This window comes from Pangasianodon hypophthalmus, chromosome 22, assembly GCF_027358585.1.
Source record: "Pangasianodon hypophthalmus isolate fPanHyp1 chromosome 22, fPanHyp1.pri, whole genome shotgun sequence".
Taxonomy (NCBI): domain Eukaryota; kingdom Metazoa; phylum Chordata; class Actinopteri; order Siluriformes; family Pangasiidae; genus Pangasianodon; species Pangasianodon hypophthalmus.
Window position 1 is genome coordinate 7,173,498 of NC_069731.1, and position 20,756 is coordinate 7,194,253.

General features: G+C 39.2%; 1 protein-coding gene across 2 annotated transcripts in view; it reads right to left on the reverse strand.

Moving 5' to 3' along the window:
• Positions 1–20,756, reverse strand: part of si:dkey-12j5.1 (uncharacterized) — a 73,757-nt gene that overhangs the window by 9,403 nt on the left and 43,598 nt on the right. The window contains exons 9-10 of one of the 2 annotated variants that reach the window (XM_053228026.1): positions 7,525–7,578; positions 902–1,015 (exon numbers count right to left, since the gene is read on the reverse strand). In XM_053228026.1, the coding sequence (XP_053084001.1) occupies positions 902–1,015; positions 7,525–7,578 (168 nt within the window). The remainder of the gene's footprint in view (positions 1–901; positions 1,016–7,524; positions 7,579–20,756) is intronic. The other variant, XM_053228027.1, reaches the window with a different exon arrangement.

Genomic DNA, 20,756 nt, shown 5'->3' on the forward strand with positions numbered 1-20,756 from the left:
ATAAAAAACAGAGGTAACGTAAGTGTATATACTATAGTTTTTACTATAGTGTTTCATTAATATCTTGTTTTTTGGTGAACGCTTGCTTACTTTGCAAAGACCTTTGGCATTTGATCTCCTGTTTGTAACCCGCTTTTAAGGTCATGAGTTCAAGTCAATTCTAGCTTGTGCTGCTGGATGATTATGAATGTTCTGGCACAATTTATCAGGGTTGTTCTGTTTTTCTATCATAACGAATGAAGCATGCCTTCCAGAGGAGTCATGGGTCACTTAGAAAGGCTGCATAGAAAGGAGTCTAGTCGAATGTGCTGATAAAGATGGACAGAGAGACTGTGTATGTGCCAATGATTCATCTTGTATGGCTCAAGGATAAGACAGTAGCAAATCCTCCTTCAGAACGACAGATGGGGCAGGACAGGAATGACTGAGCGAAGGACAGAGCATGACCGATCATACAGACGGAGGAAGTATGAGGACGTAGTCGAAGAGACAGAAAGCCAAAAAAAATGAGAAAATTAGAAAGAAGACTGCAAATAGTGTCTTCAGAGGAAGCTGAACTCCAATAACATCAAAAGGTCATTACAGGAATTGGAAAGACAGAGGAAAAGAAAAAAAAACTAACCATGTACATCTCCCTAGAAACTCTCTCACTGCTTTTCTCCATCACCCCAACTTTTTATTTTCATTACCCATGTCTGTGCCTCTCAACTGCTAGCAGTGTGAGAGAAATTTCACCACTGCGTGAAAAAAAAAAAAAAAAAAATTGAAACAAGGCCAAGGAGTGTGTGCCTGTGTGTAAGATGGAAAAAAATCCTGCTGAGTCCTGAATAAGGAAGCTGAATAAGAAAAAAAAAAAAAAAAGAAAAGATGATCTCAGATATTGGTGCGTGTGAAGTATTACCTTTTTTGCTTTGGTAAGGTAGATTCTGGCTGATTTTTTCAAGCTTTCTGAGTCTTCTGCACTACCGGGTTTGTCCACCTGGAGATAATACGACCATCCTAACAAATACCACACCTGAGAAATGAAGAACATTTAAAAAAATAAGCAGTTATGATACAAGAAACAAGGTTTATAACCAAAATAATCCTATTCTTCATTGAGTGTTCTAATAATATCATGGTGTCCGTAAATATGCGAATGTGTTTAAGGACTTATACATGATTGTTTTTGTAGTAACAGCTAATTCACAGGGACATTTGATGGACTTCACATAATTATGTTCCTCATAATCTATGGCTAATAATAAACAGATTGTTGTTTTTATTTATGCTGAGGTTTTCTATAAGGCAGCACTTATAGAAATATCCAGCAAGTTTTCTGCCACAGGCCAGAAGACTTGAACTTTCTCGTTTCTTAGTAGCATAACAAGCTGTATTTTTTGTCTTATGAACTTTATAAGAGAGAGAAAAAAGAGGCAACGGTGAGGAAACGACTGTTTATAGCAGTTATTATATCTCAGGGACTTTCCACAACATTAAGTGTAACTATAATCATAGTTAAAAATGCAGGATGTGTTGTTCATTAATAAATTAAAAATTGTAATTGTTGGCATATCACTGTGGTGTAATAGGAATCAAACATTTTGGGGATATAACCAACTTTGGGTGCTGATGGCTCTCTGTTTCGCATCAGGCCACATCACACTACAACATCTTGAATTATTTGAATTAAAACTGCAGCAATTTAGTATTAAGTAGAGTTCTGATAATCTTCAGAGAATAACAGTGGGTGGGTTCTTTCCTAGCTGTGCATTGAGGAAAAAGTTTCAAAGTCTTCAATCCATCTTCATTAGGGACGATTGTGTATAGACTAAAAAAAAAAGCAGAGTCTTGCAGGGATTGTTCTTTGTAGCATTCAAGGATTTGTAGAAAGTGTGACTAATCTTTAACAGATGTTGATGAGCAATGGGTTGGAAAATGTCCTCTAGAAATTGTGATATTATTTCTGTGAGACACGAACAAGCATCCAGGATTATTTTCTTTGTGTATTTTATACAAAAGAAAAGGTTATAAACTGCTTCATCGGAGATGATCCACACTTAGGTTCCATGCAGTATCAGGGAGAAATAGCACTTGTAATGGTTGATTAGATGGAGGACTGTAGCTAGGGAGCCACTGTCATTGCTGATCTGCCAAAAAACAGTTGTCACTTTTCCCAGTCATTTGGAATTAACTTCTACAGAGTGATCAGTGTTATCCAACGGCTTTCAATTTATAACTACAAGACCCATCCCTAATGAATTCACTGCTATTATTATAATGACAGCAAAGATTTGTTGTTGTTGTTTGAGGCTTCGCCCTCATTTTAAAAAGGATTCACCATATATATTATAGATTCATTAAACCTAGTTGACTTCTCTAAATATAATTGTACAATTATCATCTTGGACACCCTCTATAAAGTTTCAAACACTTGGAATTTTTTCTTAGTATTAATAGGGTTTTCTCTGCAAAGAAGAGAAATATCCAACATTGAGCTGGCTCTCTTGTCTGTTCATACATCCATTCATCAGTTCATCCATCCATTCATCATTCCATGACTCAATCCATCAAACCATCCATCCATCATCCATCCATCAGTCCATCCATCAGTCCATCCATCAGTCCATCCATCAGTCCATCCATCAATCCATCAGTCCATCTATCAGTCCATCCATCAATCCATCCATCAATCCATCAGTCCATCCATCAGTCCATCCATCAGTCCATCCATCAATCCATCCATCAGTCCATCCATCAATCCATCCATCAATCCATCCATCAATCCATCAATCCATCCATCCAAAATAAAAGTATTATTTTTTACTGAATGAATGTTTGTGCCTCAATGAATCGATTTACTTCTCATAGGAATTCTGTATGGTTCTGGTTTAATAATGTATTGTATGTACAATGTTACTTCTTTAACATAATATATATGGCAATGGAAGTCATAATTGTAAAGATTTTCTACCTAATTTAGGAGTGTCATAGTTTGAATTTTGGAACTGGGTTGGTTTTATTGCCCATTAGGCTAGTTTTGAATGGCCATTGGGATCACATTTGTAAGAATTCCTTTCTAATTTACATTGTACTGTTTATAGACCTCACATCATTTTTTGTTGAATTATTAGATAATGCACTACAAAGAAATGATCATTTTGGCTCTGCGGGCAATAGATTAGCTTCCGAATCTCAATGATAAGGTTTGGAATGTTGGTTGTGAACATTCAAGTCTCAATTTAACCTGAATTTTGTTAGCAACTGTTCACATGTCATGTGTTGCACATTGCATATTTGCTTGTTTACGACCTGATTTGGTAATACGGAAATCTGTCACGCCATTAAAGCAGAATTTATGTATTTGGGATTGAGAAGACGATGTGAGGGGACATGGAAAACAGCTAAGAGAACATAAAACTGCTAAATATGATAGAGAGAACAAAAGTAGGGAGTGAAACAGTAGTGCTGATTTATGAGTGATGTCTATCAGTGGTGGTATTTAATAGGAGAGCACAGAAACTGATTTTATTACTTTGTACATATTGCACACATATAGTGATTCACAAAGCAAGATCAATCACTAGGCCTAGGAGAGAACTTTGCCTGACAAGAACACTAGCTCATTTGTGCAGCAAAACAGGAGCTCGGAGGGGGGGATGCTCGACAGACAAGTGACACTTGTAACACCGATTTAGTGCAGCATGCGGTGAGTGATTCATCAACTTTCATTAAAGCACACTACGTGCAAACCTCTCAACATCAGCATCATAGCCCTAGAGAGATATATTCAGACTTGTGTTTTCAATTTTCAACATGTTTATGTTGCACTTATTTGATGAATTTTTGAATATTGACATACTGTACTGCAGAATTGAGATGATGGTCCAATAATTGCCAGATTTCAGGATGGAATCCTTACGAATACATGGTTCCATGGCAGCATTACGTGAAAGGACAGTGAAAATCTCATCACAAAGTTGTGCAGACTGTACAATACTTCACAGCTCAAGTGAGCACATTGTATAATACCACACGATACAGGTGTGTACATTACACAATACCTCACGGCATACGTGCGCACGTTATACAACACCTCAAAATTCTGATGTGCACTCTGTACAATACCTCATAACACAGTTGTGCAAAGTAAGATACTTCACAACACAGTTGCACACACTAAAATACCTCACTACGCAGGTGCACAGTCCGTATAATACCTCACTACGCAGGTGCACAGTCTGTACAATACCTCACTACGCAGTGGGGCAGTCTGTACAATACCTCACAATGCAGGTGCACAGTCTGTACAATACCTCACAATGCAGGAGCACAGTCTGTACAATACCTCACAACGCAGGAGTACAGTCTGTACAATACCTCACAACGCAGTGGGGCAGTCTGTACAATCCCTCACAACGCAGTGGGGCAGTCTGTACAATACCTCACAACGCAGGAGCACAGTCTGTACAATACCTCACAATGCAGGAGCACAGTCTGTACAATACCTCACAACGCAGGAGCACAGTCTGTACAATACCTCACAACGCAGTGGGGCAGTCTGTACAATACCTCACAACGCAGTGGCGCAGTCTGTACAATACCTCACAATGCAGGAGCACAGTCTGTACAATACCTCACAACACAGGAGCACAGTCTGTACAATACCTCACAATGCAGTGGAGCACAGTCTGTACAATACCTCACAATGCAGTGGAGCACAGTCTGTACAATACCTCACAACGCAGTGGAGCAGTTTGTACAATACCTCACAACGCAGGAGCACAGTCTGTACAATACCTCACAATGCAGGAGCACAGTCTGTACAATACCTCACAATGCAGTGGAGCACAGTCTGTACAATACCTCACAACGCAGTGGAGCAGTTTGTACAATACCTCACAATGCAGGAGCACAGTCTGTACAATACCTCACAATGCAGTGGAGCACAGTCTGTACAATACCTCACAACGCAGTGGAGCAGTTTGTACAATACCTCACAATGCAGGAGCACAGTCTGTACAATACCTCACAATGCAGGAGCACAGTCTGTACAATACCTCACAACGCAGTGGGGCAGTCTGTACAATACCTCACAACGCAGGAGCACAGTCTGTACAATACCTCACAACGCAGTGGAGCAGTCTGTACAATACCTCACAACGCACTGGGGCAGTCTGTACAATACCTCACAATGCAGGAGCACAGTCTGTACAATACCTCACAACGCAGTGGGGCAGTCTGTACAATACCTCACAACGCACTGGGGCAGTCTGTACAATACCTCACAACGCACTGGGGCAGTCTGTACAATACCTCACAACGCACTGGGGCAGTCTGTACAATACCTCACAACGCACTGGGGCAGTCTGTACAATACCTCACAACGCAGTGGGGCAGTCTGTACAATACCTCACAACGCAGTGGGGCAGTCTGTACAATACCTCACAACGCAGTGGGGCAGTCTGTACAATACCTCACAACGCAGTGGGGCAGTCTGTACAATACCTCACAACGCAGTGGGGCAGTCTGTACAATACCTCACAATGCAGGAGCACAGTCTGTACAATACCTCACAATGCAGGAGCACAGTCTGTACAATACCTCACAACGCAGGAGCACAGTCTGTACAATACCTCACAACGCAGTGGGGCAGTCTGTACAATACCTCACAACGCAGGTGCACAGTCTGTATAATACCTCACAACACCAGTGGGGCAGTCTGTACAATACCTCACAACGCAGTTGTGCAAAGTAAGATACTTCACAACACAGTTGCATACACTAAAATACCTCACAACGCAGGTGCACAGTCTGTACAATACCTCACAACGCAGTGGGGCAGTCTGTACAATACCTCACAACGCAGTGGGGCAGTCTGTACAATACCTCACAACGCAGTTGCACACTCTGTACGACCTCATGACACAGGTGTGCACATTGTACAATACCTCACAACACAGGTCCGTACATTGTATGAAACTTCACAACACAGGAGCACACACGCAATATATACCTCTCGTGCAGTTGCACACACAGTATGTTGCCTCACACGCAGATGCACACACCATAAGATACCTCATTAAATTCATTATTAACCACTTCAGATACAGATGTAGATATCTGGTGTACCAAATAGATATAGACAGTAGCATTGTGTTACACCTCTAGATAACAAGCAGACAGGCGCTCAGTTTGAAACTTCATAAGAAACGTAACGGTCAAAAAGTATGGACACTGAGGACATCGTCTCAACTGTTCAATTAGTGCCATGTGAATTTGTGAACACAAGCCAGACACTTGCTAAGCAACCACATTTTACTGGTGACAGCAAAGTCGAATAACTGACGGTGCTAAATAGGCTTCTAATATTTATATCATATTGTGACACTGCTCATTTTAAACAAGGTCCGATTAAATTTTCTTTTGACATTTCTGCGTGACCTCCGACCGCACAGTGGAACTCATTAATCAGCATCGTTTGTCCTCTCACACACAATTTATCACCTGATTTACAGCTGATTTAGCATTAACTAAAAAAAACTGGCAGTAAAATTGTGTCTAAATCATGCCATAATTGTACAAAGGAAGCCCAGATTATGACAAGCTTAAGTTTAATGAGCTTTAGTGAGCTTTACACTAAGGTAAGATTTCAATTTAAACGTTTCACAAGGAAGTCACCTGATACACTTTTCTCCACTCACTTCAGTTTACAAGACTGCATTTTTTTTAAATAAAATATTCAATGCAGTTCTTTGTATTATAGCTATAAGTGTACAACACGGATATCACATAATAAAACATTAATTCAAAACATTTATTCTTAATTCTAAAGCACAGAAAAACACACAACTATTCTGAAGCATGTGAATGATGTATATGTTTGTCTGTGTGCGAGTGTGTGTGGGTGGGTAAGAAAGATAAATTGCACGAGTTTCATTTCTTTAAAGAAGGTGTGTCATTTTAGTGTAGCCTGTTATATGCTGTCACAGCGGTGCTGGCATCTACTTGTGTAGGTGTTTTCATAATACCCACGGCTGATAAGTTAAACCTTCACGCACTCACAGTCCCAGCCGTTCTCAGGACATACATTATTTATCCAGCCATCTGAGGCAGGCAATGTCAAAATCACTTTTCAAACACACTAAAAATACAGAATTGTTACAGACGGGCCTGCCAAAATGCACAAATATCAGAGAGAGACAACACATGACACTCGCACAGCCATTCATACATACAAATTAATGAGTGCCACACATACAGTAGGGTTTAAAAGTCCATTAACCAACTATCAATTTCTCAAATAAGATTACAGACTTTTTCCACTAATACACTATAATAATACACTAATATAAACATTTTATTTTTATTTCCTGAAAGCAGTAGTGATCATAATGCATAGAAAACAGCACTAAGGAATATCAATGAACACTGTGTGTTATCCATGAATTATTATTTGAATGAAATTTGGAAATTAGAAAAAAATAATAAAGCAATTGAGTAAACAACATTTCAGATTATAAATAATTAAATGCACTCACTCACCTGTACAACCTCATCATCCTCCTCTAGCAGACCCTCCAACACGTCTGTGGCCATCTGAGGAGAGAAATCCCATTCATTTTTAAAGTTTACTCTTGGTTACGTATTAACATTTACATTAACCTTATATTCCATCTCTTCTTAGACTCCAGCACTGTCAAATTCTCAATTCTGATTGGTCAGGAGGTGTCAGAAGGGGATTCGTTTTCTACAGCAGCACGGCTTGGGCAGTCGTTCTAGCTGCAAGGCAAGTCACAGGTTTATCGTTTCTATAGTAGAAGCTTATACAGCGACTTGTTTGGCAGAATCTCCATGTAAACATAAAAATCAATGTTTGAGGGAACTTTTATTCAGCATTTTTGGAAGGAGTCTCCAGTGTCAGGGCTTTGTAACAGTCAGAAATAAGAAACGTCCTTACTTGAACGATTGTAATACCTTTATGTAATTTTTAAATGCCATATAAATAAAAGCTTTATCATTATTTTAAGAGTGTATTATGCACAGTGATTTTGTGGTTAACAGTTATAAAATAAAATTATAAACTGATATATAACAGCAAGTGAAACATAGAGACTTGTGAAAAATTAGATCTTGTAAATAGAGCATACAATGCATTCCATAAACAACTGGTCAGTGCCAATTAATCTGAAATGAAACACTGACTATGAGGTAAAGTGCAGAATGTCAGCTTTAATTTGTGGGTATTTATGTCTAATCTTTATTAGGTCAAACAAAAGTCCATCTATGAAAGTCTGTCCACTCTGCAGCCATCTTGGCAACATGCCCAGGCAGTTATTGCTAGTCATACATGACTAGACTCCTATCTACCTGAAGTTGGAGGGACTTTAAATACAAAACAAATCTCCATGCAGATATTTCAAACATGGATTTGATGTACATACATGGCTCCAAAAGTTTAAAAACAAAGTTCAAGTTGCTCTGACTTCTGAGCATGCATCTCTAGAACAACAAGGGAGCAAAGACTTTGACACCAACCATCTTTACAGATCAGAATGTAATCCTCCAACCAGAAAGTAGGCTGAATTCAAAATAGTTTGCTGGCCATTTAGTATTCGTCTTGCAACTTATCTTGGGAGCTAGCTGCCAAGTTTTGCCAGTCTGGCTTTTATATTGAATTTCAATGACAGTTCACAAATCTGATGTATTAGCCAATGAATTAGCCAGGACTCTACCTGTTAAGGTTTCAGGAACTTATGTGAAGCTGTTCTATTACATGCTTGATTGTCTGTAGCTAATCCACAATAAACCATATAGCCTATGGATTCTTTTTATGGAGAGAAAATTAAAGGATTAAGACTCTGTTATATGGGCTTATATATTGTTGGTTAAATACCAGTCTGCAGCTGAAACAGCTTCTGTGTCTGCATTAATGTAAGAATCTGATATGTCATGCTTGTCCCATTTACGCCTTTGGGTGATTGGCTGTTTTTATTAAAGACAGGACTTACACAATACACCCCTATGTTTTGTGTCATCTCATTCATTTTTCAATCAGTTAACTGTCAGTACTGATATAGTCTGATTAAACATGGAGGCATTACAGTCCTCCATAATCTCATTTTTCAGCCTCATGAAATAAATACACACCTTTTCTTTAACTGTCCAACTGTCCAATCACCTCCTATAATTGTGGGACTCTATATATTGGTATGTTTAGTTCATTTCCAATGTGTTGGATGTAAATTTCACATCTAGAAATACAATAGCACAACTTTCCAGGACCTAGTAATGATTCGCTCGACATTATATAACAGTCTGCCACTGAAAAAAATGCTTCCCTGAGCATTTAACAGAAGTGCTGGATCAAGTGCTATTCTGTAAGCTGCCGAATAATGGATGCTAAGCAACTTTCTCCTGCTAAACCCAGAAAAAACAGAGGTTCTGGTACTGGGACCACAAGCCGCTAGAAGTAAGTTTAGAGATCACACTGTTACTTTAGATGGTCTCTCTGTTTCAAGTAGTCTAACAGTAAAAGATCTCGGTGTGATTATAGACTCTAATCTCTCATTTGAGGCGCATGTAGATAATGTAAGCAGGTTAGCATTTTTCCACCTCAGAAATATTGCTAAGATTAGAAATATACTTTCGCTAAGTGATGCTGAAAAACTAGTCCATGCATTTATCACGTCCAGATTAGATTACTGTAATGCTTTACTATCTGGATGTTCGTCTAGATGCATAAATAAGCTTCAGATAGTTCAGAACGCAGCAGCGAGGGTCCTTACTAGGACTAGGAAGTATGAGCATATCACGCCAGTCTTATCTACATTACACTGGCTCCCAGTAAGATTCCGCATCGATTTTAAAATATTACTCCTAACCTATAAAGCATTAAATGGTCTCGCTCCGCAGTATTTAAGCGATATGTTAGTACCTTACGTTCCGCCGCGCCTACTTCGCTCTAAGGATGCAGGCTGTCTATCAGTACCACGCATTGCCAAAACCACGGCAGGGGGCAGAGCCTTCTCTTACCAAGCCCCAAAATTATGGAATAGTCTCCCAGTTAATGTACGTGAAGCAGACACGGTCTCAGTGTTTAAGTCGAGGTTGAAGACTTATTTATTTAACCTAGCATTTAGCGACTAGTGTTTTTATCAAAGGAGTAGATCTGGGGGACTCGTGGATGTTGAGTTTTATCTCCACACGGTGACTGTGAGTGTACCTAACCACTTTCCTTCTCCTTCTGCCGAGCTACACTCCTGAGCTGCCGGTGATCCAGACCTCCCCCCCCTTCACTCTGGACCTGTCCACCGGCAATGCTTCATACTGCCACGAAAACGCTTCAGCTGTTTTCCATGGACTACACCAACACACATTGTGCTCACACACACGCACACTACAGTGTAAACCCATATGAGGATGGGTTCTCTGTTGAGTCTGGTTCCTCTCAAGGTTTCTTCCTATCACCATCTCAGGGAGTTTTTCCTTGCCACCGTCGCCCTGCTTGCTCATCAGAGCCGTCACACACACACACTTCACTTTACTTTTGTTTGTGTAAAGCTGCTTTGAGACAATGACCTTTGTAAAAAGCGCTATACAAATAAAAATGAATTGAATTGAATTAATGAATATGGAGCCCAGAAAATCAACTTAAGTACCTGTGCAAGTTCTGTGTAACTCAGAACTTTCTCCAAGTAAATGTTGACATATTTTTTGAACTTAAGTCACAGACTCAAGTGTGGCCATAGTTAAAATTATTTTATTTTAAAATTCAATCATAGCTTTCTGACATCATTTCCCTTTTCCTTCTTTAGACTTTAGTGCTTCAGATATGCACATTAGGTCACATGGTACAACATCTATGGTCATTGGTCATTAGGGGAGTTAAGGAAAATTGTAGCAGGGTATGTTATTCAATTAAATTGCTCTGAGAAAGGAATTAAGATTGCTAGTTTAAAATGATATTTATGCACCTATAGAACATACAACAAATGCTTAACAAAGATTGGAATATTGACTGTATTCAAATAAATCATGTAGTGAATGTACATTCTTGCACTCTTTCGATTATGACACCTTGTGGTCACCTCTACAGAATACTCGCTTTACAGTAGTTGATGGACACATGCAGTGAGTATCACTTTTATTGCTATTTTAAATTTCTTTTACAATTTGCATGAAAAAGGAGAAAAGAGTGGGTAAGTGTGAATCCGTGAGAGATGCAGGAAAGAAGGAAGAGAGCAGGGAGCATCACTCAGTGGTTACATAATTTAAGGTACTGACCAGCCAACTTACGATCCTGCAGGGCCATAAAATTTGGTCTGGGCTTAATAACAGCATATTTAATGTGACACTTCTGACAGATCCAATCTACCAGAACTGCACTACCACCCTCCCTGGTATGTGCCGGTTTAAGTCAGTGTGTGTGTGTGTGTGTGTGTGTGTGTGTGTGTGTGTGTGTGTGTGTCTAAGAACTTGTTCACAGCCATACAGAAATGTGCAAGCTCATACACAATGAATTTTACAGTTAAAACATTAATCAAAGACAGCATGGCTAGATGGCTGCCACAGAGAACTAGAAAAATCCTCAATTAAATTTAGCCTTTGGAATTAGGAGCCAAAATAATTACTTTAGGGACTGATTTTTATTCACACACACTCTCTCCGGCTGCATTTCAGCTCCCCGTGCTGACACTCAAAAGATGTCGCTGATAAAAGTGGGACAAAAAAAAACTTAATGCAAGAGAGAAGCAGGAAACTGATCATAGGAGACACACAAATTGTAAGTATAAATCTGTTTTAAAGCTCTTTAAAAATGTATGCGGTTAAAATTTAACACTCAATTTCTTTCAATATCACCGGTGTTGCTATTTCAAATAATGAATTGTGAATACAGTCCCTGTGAGCCACTATAAATATAGTGTCATATTTGGAGTTGAGTTATGTGTATGTAGCGTTCTCAAATCTCACTGGTCAGAAGGTGTTTAATTTAATTTTTTAATTTAATATCTGATGATAGTGCAAGCTGTAATTCAAATGATAGTTTTATATTAATGTACCTGTTCTAACATATTATCATTTCTATAGTAACAACTCATTCACAGGAACTTGTATTGTGGACACATAATAATTGGATTAAAAAAGTGTTGTTATTTAACAAAGAACAACATATAATCGTTGATATGGTGAAGCTTATTTAACATTTATGGAAGGAGTCTCCAGTGTCAGCACTTTATAACAGTCAGTAAGTTTTCCCCACAGGAAGGTGTTTAGAACTTTGTACATGACAGGCTGCATTTTTTCTCTTACTAACTTCAAGAAAAAGGAGAGGCTGGTGAGGAATGCCAGTTTATAGCTGCTATAGCATAAGTGATAAAAGGAAATAACTTGTTTAGCGAATGTTCTGCAACATTAAATGTAAAGTATACACCGACCAGCCATAATGTTAAAACCACCTGCCTAATATTGTATGGGTTCCCCCCACCAAAACAGCTCTGACCCGTAGAGGCATGGACTCCACAAGACCTCTGAAGGTGTGCTGTGGTATCTGGCACCAAGACATAGATCCTTTAAGTCCTGTAAGTTGCGAGGTGTGGCCTCCATGGATCCCACAGATGCTCGATCGGATTGAGATCTGGGGAATTTGGAGGCCAAGTCAACACCTTGAACTCTTTGTCATGTTCCTCAAACCATTACTGAACAATTTTTGCAATGTAGCAGAGTGCATTATCCTGCTGAAAGAGTCCACTGCCATTAGGGAATACCGTTGCCATGAAGGGGTGTACTTGGTCTGCAGCAATGTTTAGGTAGGTGGTACGTGTCAAAGTAACATCCACATGAATGCCAGGACCCAAGGTTTCCCAGCTGAACATTGGCCAGAGCATCACACTGCCTCCACCGGCTTGCCTTCTTTCCAAAGTACATCCTGATGCCATCTCTTCCCCAGGTAAGCAACACACACGCATCTGGCCATGATGTCAAAGAAAACGTGATTCATCAGACCAGGCCACCTTCTTCCATTGCTCCGTGGTCCAGTTCTGATGCTAACTTTCTGCAGTGGAGAGGGGTCAGCATGGGCACTCTGACTGGTCTGCGGCTACGCAGCCCCAGACACAGCAAGCTGCGATGCATTGTGTGTTCTGACACCTTTCTATCATAGCCAGCAGTAACTTTTCCAGCAATTAGTGCTACAGTAGCTCTTCTGTGGGATCGGACCAGAGGGGCTAGCCTTCGCTCCCCACGTGCATCAATGAGCCTTGGGCACCCATGACCCTGGACCCAGCTCACCAGTTGTCCTTCCTTGGACCACTGTTGGTAGGTCCTAACCACTGCATACTGGGAACACCCCACAAGACCTGTCGTTTTGGAGATGCTCTGACGCAGTCGTCTAGCCTTCACAATTTGGCCCTTGTCAAAGTTGCGCAGATCCTTACGCTTGCCCATTTTTCCTGCTTCCAACACATCAACTTCAAGAACTGACTGTTCACATCCTATAAACTACACTATAGAATGTTAAGAAACAGACGTTAGCTTCATCAAATTTGCTATGTTTATATAAGGTTATAGAAAACATGCTTTTTAATCGAGGAGGTTAAATCTACAGACAACTTTACTTTGAATCCCAGCATTCAAATGTTCTGAGAAGAAGGGGGGGCAAAAAAAAAATTAAAAATCATATAATACCACTGAATGGATGTGTAATTTAAAGCACAATGGCACACACGGAGAGTAAAGGAGTGATATTTTACCATGTTGATTCATTTTGTGAATGATTCTCAAAAAAGATATGGCATTCATGAGAGTGATGTGAGGACTAACAGCATATGCTATAACTTTTCTGTTGATTGTGGTGTGGTGGTGAATCTTCAAGGTCACATGAGGACTGTACACAGCCAATCCTGGGAATAATGTATCTATAGATTCTTGTTTAAGCACCTCATATTAATTTCTCTTAGATAGCTAAAGGGCTGTGTTATCTCAGTGATAAAAGTCTGTGCTGGTGACTGGATGTTCTGAGATTTGAACTCACAACCTTCCAAAGAGCCAATGCTGACCTGAATCTTAAATAATTGGCATTTCTTATGAATAAGAAAGTTCTTATAAATAAGAAATGTACAACACTAGTCAGGAGTGGATATGGCATTTCTGGGATGTATTATTTTAATCCCAATTCCTTGGGCCTCATTTATCAACCGTGCGTATAGGGATAGTTTTGTGCGCAAACTGTGTGTACGCAAGTTGTGCTTATGCGCGAGGATATGCGTATGTTTCCGCACACACCTGACCATGCGTATGCATGGTACCCTAGTGGTAGAAAAGTGTAATAGCAGGAAACTATGACTATGCGTACTATCTTTCATATCAGCATAATTAAGAGAGTAATTATTGATTTTGGTGCTCACAAGAGACAGATGACAGACAAACATTTAAAGATCAATTGGGATTATGCCGTGTTTGAAGAATTGGCTCATGCAGCTTTGCGGATGTGTTTTTTTTTCCAGCACCACTGGAAACTCTATGCTGAGAGTGAGGAGTGGGTCATCTGATTTCGTCTGCCCAGTGCACTTTTACTTGATCTCTATTCTAGGGCTTCTAGCTTCAAGTATATTTCAAAGAGAAGATACTGGCATTTCCCAACCATCTATGAGTTGAATAAAGTCTTACCTTCATTCGTGTTGCTCACACTGAAATACATTATATTTCTAAACCAGCAGCGGAAAAGACAGCAAAAATGATGAATTTTCATGCCATTGCAGAGTTTCTAAATATAATTGGGGAACTGGAATGCACACATGTACTTACAAAATATTTTTTCGATAGTGTTCAATTATTTATTTCTTAGACAAACTACTCTTGATAGTGCCAAATAAGCCCATTTGTTTTGCTGTACTTCATGCAACAGTATCTTTACTTCATTGTCGGTGAAGTATGTTCCATGTGCCATGTTGTCTGAAACAAGCAGCTTAGCAAGCAGGCTTTTTAAAGGGAAGTTGTTTACCATATATGGTGATTTGAGGGCGTTTCTTTATGCAAATGAGTGTGGCCATGCACAAGCACATCAATTTAGAATGTGTAGGATCGGCCATTGCATACAGCTGTGTGTATGCATGTGTAATAACCAATTTTCTCGTGCATAGCTGCAGGTCTTATGCACTAATAGTACTTGTTTATGCACTAATTTTACTTGTTTTACACATGCTTTGATAAATGAGACCCCTGATTGTGCACCTTCACTGGCTGTCCTGTGTTTAGTCTCTTAACTAATTCATGACAGGTCTACATTTGCACGGTGCACTATGCTTTTTTCATGCTCTTTTAAATGGCTGTGAAAATTATCCATGAGTGAAATCCACTACGGCTAAGAGCAAATTTGTTTGCTCTTTCAAAGACTGCAGACGTGCAACAGAAGCAAAACACAGAGTAGCTGCTTAGTAAATAAACATATCCAATTCCAATTTCTATTCGCTTCATTTTTCATTTATATGTGGTAACCATCCACCGTAAATCAATGAGGGATTTTGTCACCATTTTAAGGAAAATCAAAATCCTTTATTGGCCCATGTTTGACAATTTCACAATTTTATTGGTCAGCCAATATTTCTGACCATTGTGCCGGGTCGTCAGAAATAATGGTAAAGTAGTTTCCACATAATCTAGCATTAATTGGTGTGACAGTGAAAGCTCAGTGGAAAAAAGTAGGACAAAAACTATCAACTTCAGCCACAGGTGCAGTTTCTTCATCTGACCTCCTCCTCAGATTTCTTGCTGCTGCAAAGAAGTTGCTGAGCCTTGCCAAGCTCTCCACGTTGAGCTTCTCTTCTTTAATTTTTTTTTTCAGGCACCGCTGTGATATAAGCATTTCATGGTTGCTTGCAAAAGCCGTGATTAGCTAGCATTATAGTATCTCTTTAGATCAAAAAATATAAGAAAGACTGCATTTATTATTTATTACTGCATTTACTTTATACAGCCATCTGCTTGTGCTAGGTTAGGGCCTCACTGCTGGGTTTGTGTGGTGGTAAAGACCGCACTGTATTATGCCGAGACAAAATTTAAAAGGGTTATAAACAGAGAGGCTCGAAAAAACCCTAACAATCTAAGAATAAAGTCAGAGAGAAGAGAGAATTTTAAACTATACATCGGCCACAAAAAGAGAAAAGAGGGAGGTTATATTCTAAATTGCACACTTAACTTTCATTTGGCCCAAACTGACCCAGGCAATCAAAGAGCCCACTGGCAGATTAAGTTTACTGCTTGACACCTGACACCATTCCACAGCCACAGTATGGATAAATGACCTTTAGAGCAACTTAGCAATCTTCAGCCTGTCCAACAACTTTGTGCATTATGTGATATTTTCACTATTGCCTTTAATCAATAAGAACATATTTTTTGGATCTATATTTCGTATTGGTTGAAGGAATATTAATTTTTACTACTTTACTACTACTTTTTATGACGAGTAATTAAAAACAGTTTTTTCATAGAAAGTAAAAACTATTTTAGATTATTTTATGAGTGCGGTTCAATGTTGATAAACAGAAGCAAGGAATGCGTCAAAATGCACATCAATTGACAAAGACTACAAATTACATTTCTGGCTTCAAGCTACATTTAAGGACAGAAATAAATAAATTAGTGTAATAAAAGTGCAAAATAATAAATCTGTGTATCACATTACACATTACACTTAAAATGCACTAATGCGGATGATGTGGTGGTTCATCTGAAAATAATGATTCTGGAACTGAGAGCACACAGCATGGAAGTTCATGTCTCTCAACAGTTTCCTCCTTCTAGCTCAAAGACCGTACTATGTACTATGTCTATAGTATGCCAAGTCTAGGGTATACTAGGTCTACAGCAGCTTCTGGGAGTTTTTATCTGTCATGTTCCACTCTGGCTTCAGTATCATGAAACAGTTGTTCCATCTAAACTGGTGTTAAAACTAAACCAAGTAGCCCGGGTCTGTGCAGCGCCATCTGCAACTGGTATTGGACTTTCTTTCGAGCCCAGACAGTAAGAACTGATAAAAGGACATAATCACACTGACAGCTGGCTCGGAAACACCCCAGGGCTGTTGCCTGTTCACCCAAGACTGTGCGAAAACGTCATCAAGTTCACGGACGACACTATAATGATCACGCTCATACCTAACAATGATGAGTCTACCTACAGGATAGAGATTCTTGACCTGTCCACCTCGTGCCACCACAACAACCTGACTCTGAATGTCAGCAAACCTGAAAGGCTAATTGTGCTTCAGGAAAAACAGTGTTGCTCGTACTCCTGTCAGCATCAACGGCTGAGCTGTGAAAATTGTCAGTAGCTTTAGATCAGCTGTCAGAGTCCCTATCCCAGTCCCTAAACACTAGCAGCATCCTGAAAAATGCACAGCAGCATCCTGATGAGATTTAAGAACTTTGGGACAAACACAGCAACGTTTACTGGAGCACAACAGAGACTGGGTGCATCACAGTATGATTGACAATCTGAGCACACATGACCAAAGGACTATGAGAACTGCATCAAAAATCACCAGCACAGATATCAAACAACTCCAGCAGATCTATAAAACCAGATGCAAGACGAGAGCCCAGTCTATAATCGTGGACTCCTCTCATCCAGCTAATGCCCTGCTCTCCCCCTACCCTCCAGCAAACACCTCCACAGCATCACAGCACACACTTCCTGGCAGACAAACATCTTCTTCCCTCAGGCTATAATGATTCTCAACAGCAGGCTTTAACAGACACTGCCTTTTTCTACCTTGCTAGACCAATCCTCTCATGCAACTGCAACAAACCGCTCATCTTACATATCACATCTTATTTAAAAAAATTTTAAAATGACTTTTCCCAGCATATAACATGCAGTTGACTGTTGATGCAGCATCATCTAGTCTGAAATATATTCTGACTAAAGAATGTATATTTAACCTACTTTCACTACCGTTTGCCTTGCTGATTTTTCCACTGCCCCACCTAGTTAACATCCCGCCACAGCAGTGATTAGTGAAAGTATTAGTTGTCTAGGCTATACAACACCTAATAAATAGTATAGAATTATACCATACTGTATTAATGTTGCAGTGCTGAAACCAAAACAATTCTTGGTAATGGTTTCAGACCTTGCTGTAAAAGCAGATACTGTATCGCTCTCATACACACAGCTATTATTAAACTCCTCATTAGTGCTAAAAGCTCTTTATTCGTCCACCTCTCTACCATTACCTAATTGCTGTACAATGCTTCTTTTCCACCAGAGTTTAATTAAGACCTACTCGTCAAGACGTCACTCAGGCCAGCAAAGCCGTTGGCATAGCAACCACTTGTGTGGAGAGGCCACCCTAAGTAAAAAGTACTTAATGATGTCTGGCATGACTATATATTTTCAGCTCCTACCAAATTTGAAGTAAGAACCAGATGGCTGGGAGTTGCTGCACTCTAGTGTTCAGGGTGATGGAAATGTTATACTGGTGACATGACAACACAACACACACTATATGGCCAAATGTTTGTGGCCATATGACCAATTCCATTTCAGATTCTACCCTGTCTTTATAAACTTCACTTTGTGCACAGGGGCAGTGTCATACTGGAACAGGTTTAAACTAGGCCCCTTAGTTCCAGTTAGGGGAAATCTTAATGCTACTACATACAAAGACATTCTAGACAATTGTGTGCTTCCAACATTGTGGAAACAGTGTAGGGAAGACTCACATATGTATGGGTGTGATAGTCGGGTGTCCACATGTAGTGTAAGATTGCACAACCCGATATGATTTGCAACTCTTACTCTGGAGTTATGGAGTTAATAATTTGACTAAAATGTAACAGCTTCAGCTCCAGTTTCACCATTTTTGGCATAGCTATCCAAGAAGAGCATTGGCTGTCTTGAGACCTCTTCCCTGCTGAAAACCCCAGCTTGGTCTGACCAGCTACCAGCTGCTAAAACACAGGCCAAACTGGTCAAGCTGGTAGACCATTTCTGACAACTGGTACGTTAATTACTTGTCTAAACTGACAATAAATGTTTGAGATTATCTAATTAGTATCTGTCATGTTATTTTCCTAAAAACAACTTGTTTAAGATTTTGCATTAGTTCTTTAGAAACCATTTGCATCTACTAGCTTGGTCTGTGTTTTGGTTAAAAAAAAAAGCAAGCTGGATTTTTTTTTTTTTTTTTTTTTTTAAGAACGGCTGCTACTTTCATTCATATACTGTAGATTTTTTTCCTCACTGCATATTTTATATACTGAATAGACTACAGTCTTGGGTCCGCAATGCCACAATCAACTCTGCTGGCTATATTAGAAAAGGCAAAATATCACAGGCAGCAAAAATCAGTGTAGAAATGTATGCCTTAGCAGTCGATACTGCTTTTTTACTACTTTATTTTTATTTCCATTATTTTTTTACTTACTATATTTCCTTTATTTTACTTCATTTATAATGTGATATACATCAAACAGTTACAGGATGTAGGAAAGGTTCGCATTGACTGTTGGCCCATGGTGGGTCCTGTAATAAAACATTATTATGTCCATTGGCCGAATGTGGGCCTAATATTGGGCCAGCGTGGGCCGAGGTAGCAATGGCAGTTTGCTTCCTGAATCCAGGTTTTTACTGTTGGGGCAATTTTGGCAAAGCTGATTTAAATGTGGCTAAATGGCTGCTGGCCCTGTAAACAAAAGTGTCATTTTTTTTTTTTCATTTTCTTTCTTCAATGTCTACGAACACTAAACGCTACTAACAACTGCACATTTCTTTTGATTTAAAACTGGCACATATTAATATTGACTTCATGTCACAATTCAAAATGGCATCTTGTTTCAGAGCCTCTTATTAGTGGATTAGTGATTTGCATATCTACAGGCTGACATTTAAGCAGGCCTATACAAATGGCAATTATATTAGCCTGCGCTAAGAGAATGTGACGGCCAGAGGAATAGAGGCTCGTTTGGGGCTTTCGCTCATCTGGGAGCAGATCAGTGGCACACATTATAAATTGTAAACCCACCCTCACATCACATGCGTTCCTCATGCAGTTCCATACAAAGTATATTTCCCTGAGCTGCATGTCACTCCAGGTGATATTCTACTTGGTTACCCTGTTGATCTTTTCCACAAATAACAGTTTAAGGTTAATTAATGCCAAATAGAGAAAGGAAAAGAGAGAGGGAGGGAGAAGGTTGAGAGAAGGATTGATCAGGGAGTCTGTCATGCAGCTATAATTACTAACTCTCTGGAGACCTTTCTAAAATTTCAGGGGCCAAACTTTTAATTGCAATTCCTTATTTTGGCCTGATAAATCCTGACTCATCGGCCTTTAATTACTTCCCATGTTCACATGCACATCTTTCAATCAATCATGCATCTAATAACTATACGAAGTAACAAAACTCTTTCTATCAAGACATCCTATTAAAATAAGGCTTATTATAATAAGATTCATAATAGTCTAAGGCAATTCTACTCATCTGAATTAAAATTAGAATATACTATTATTATTATTATCTTTATGTATGTTTATTAACACAGACACACACACACACATACATATATATATATATATATATATATATATATATATACACACATATATGTATAAGGCTTTATCTTCATATATGTATAAGGCTTTATCTTCATATATGTATAAGGCTTTATCTTCATCTCATCAACAGTGATAAGGGCTCTAATGCTGTCTCTCCACACTGAGATAAATATGCACTTTACTTTGGGTGTGTTGTAATCCCAGCAATATAATAAGA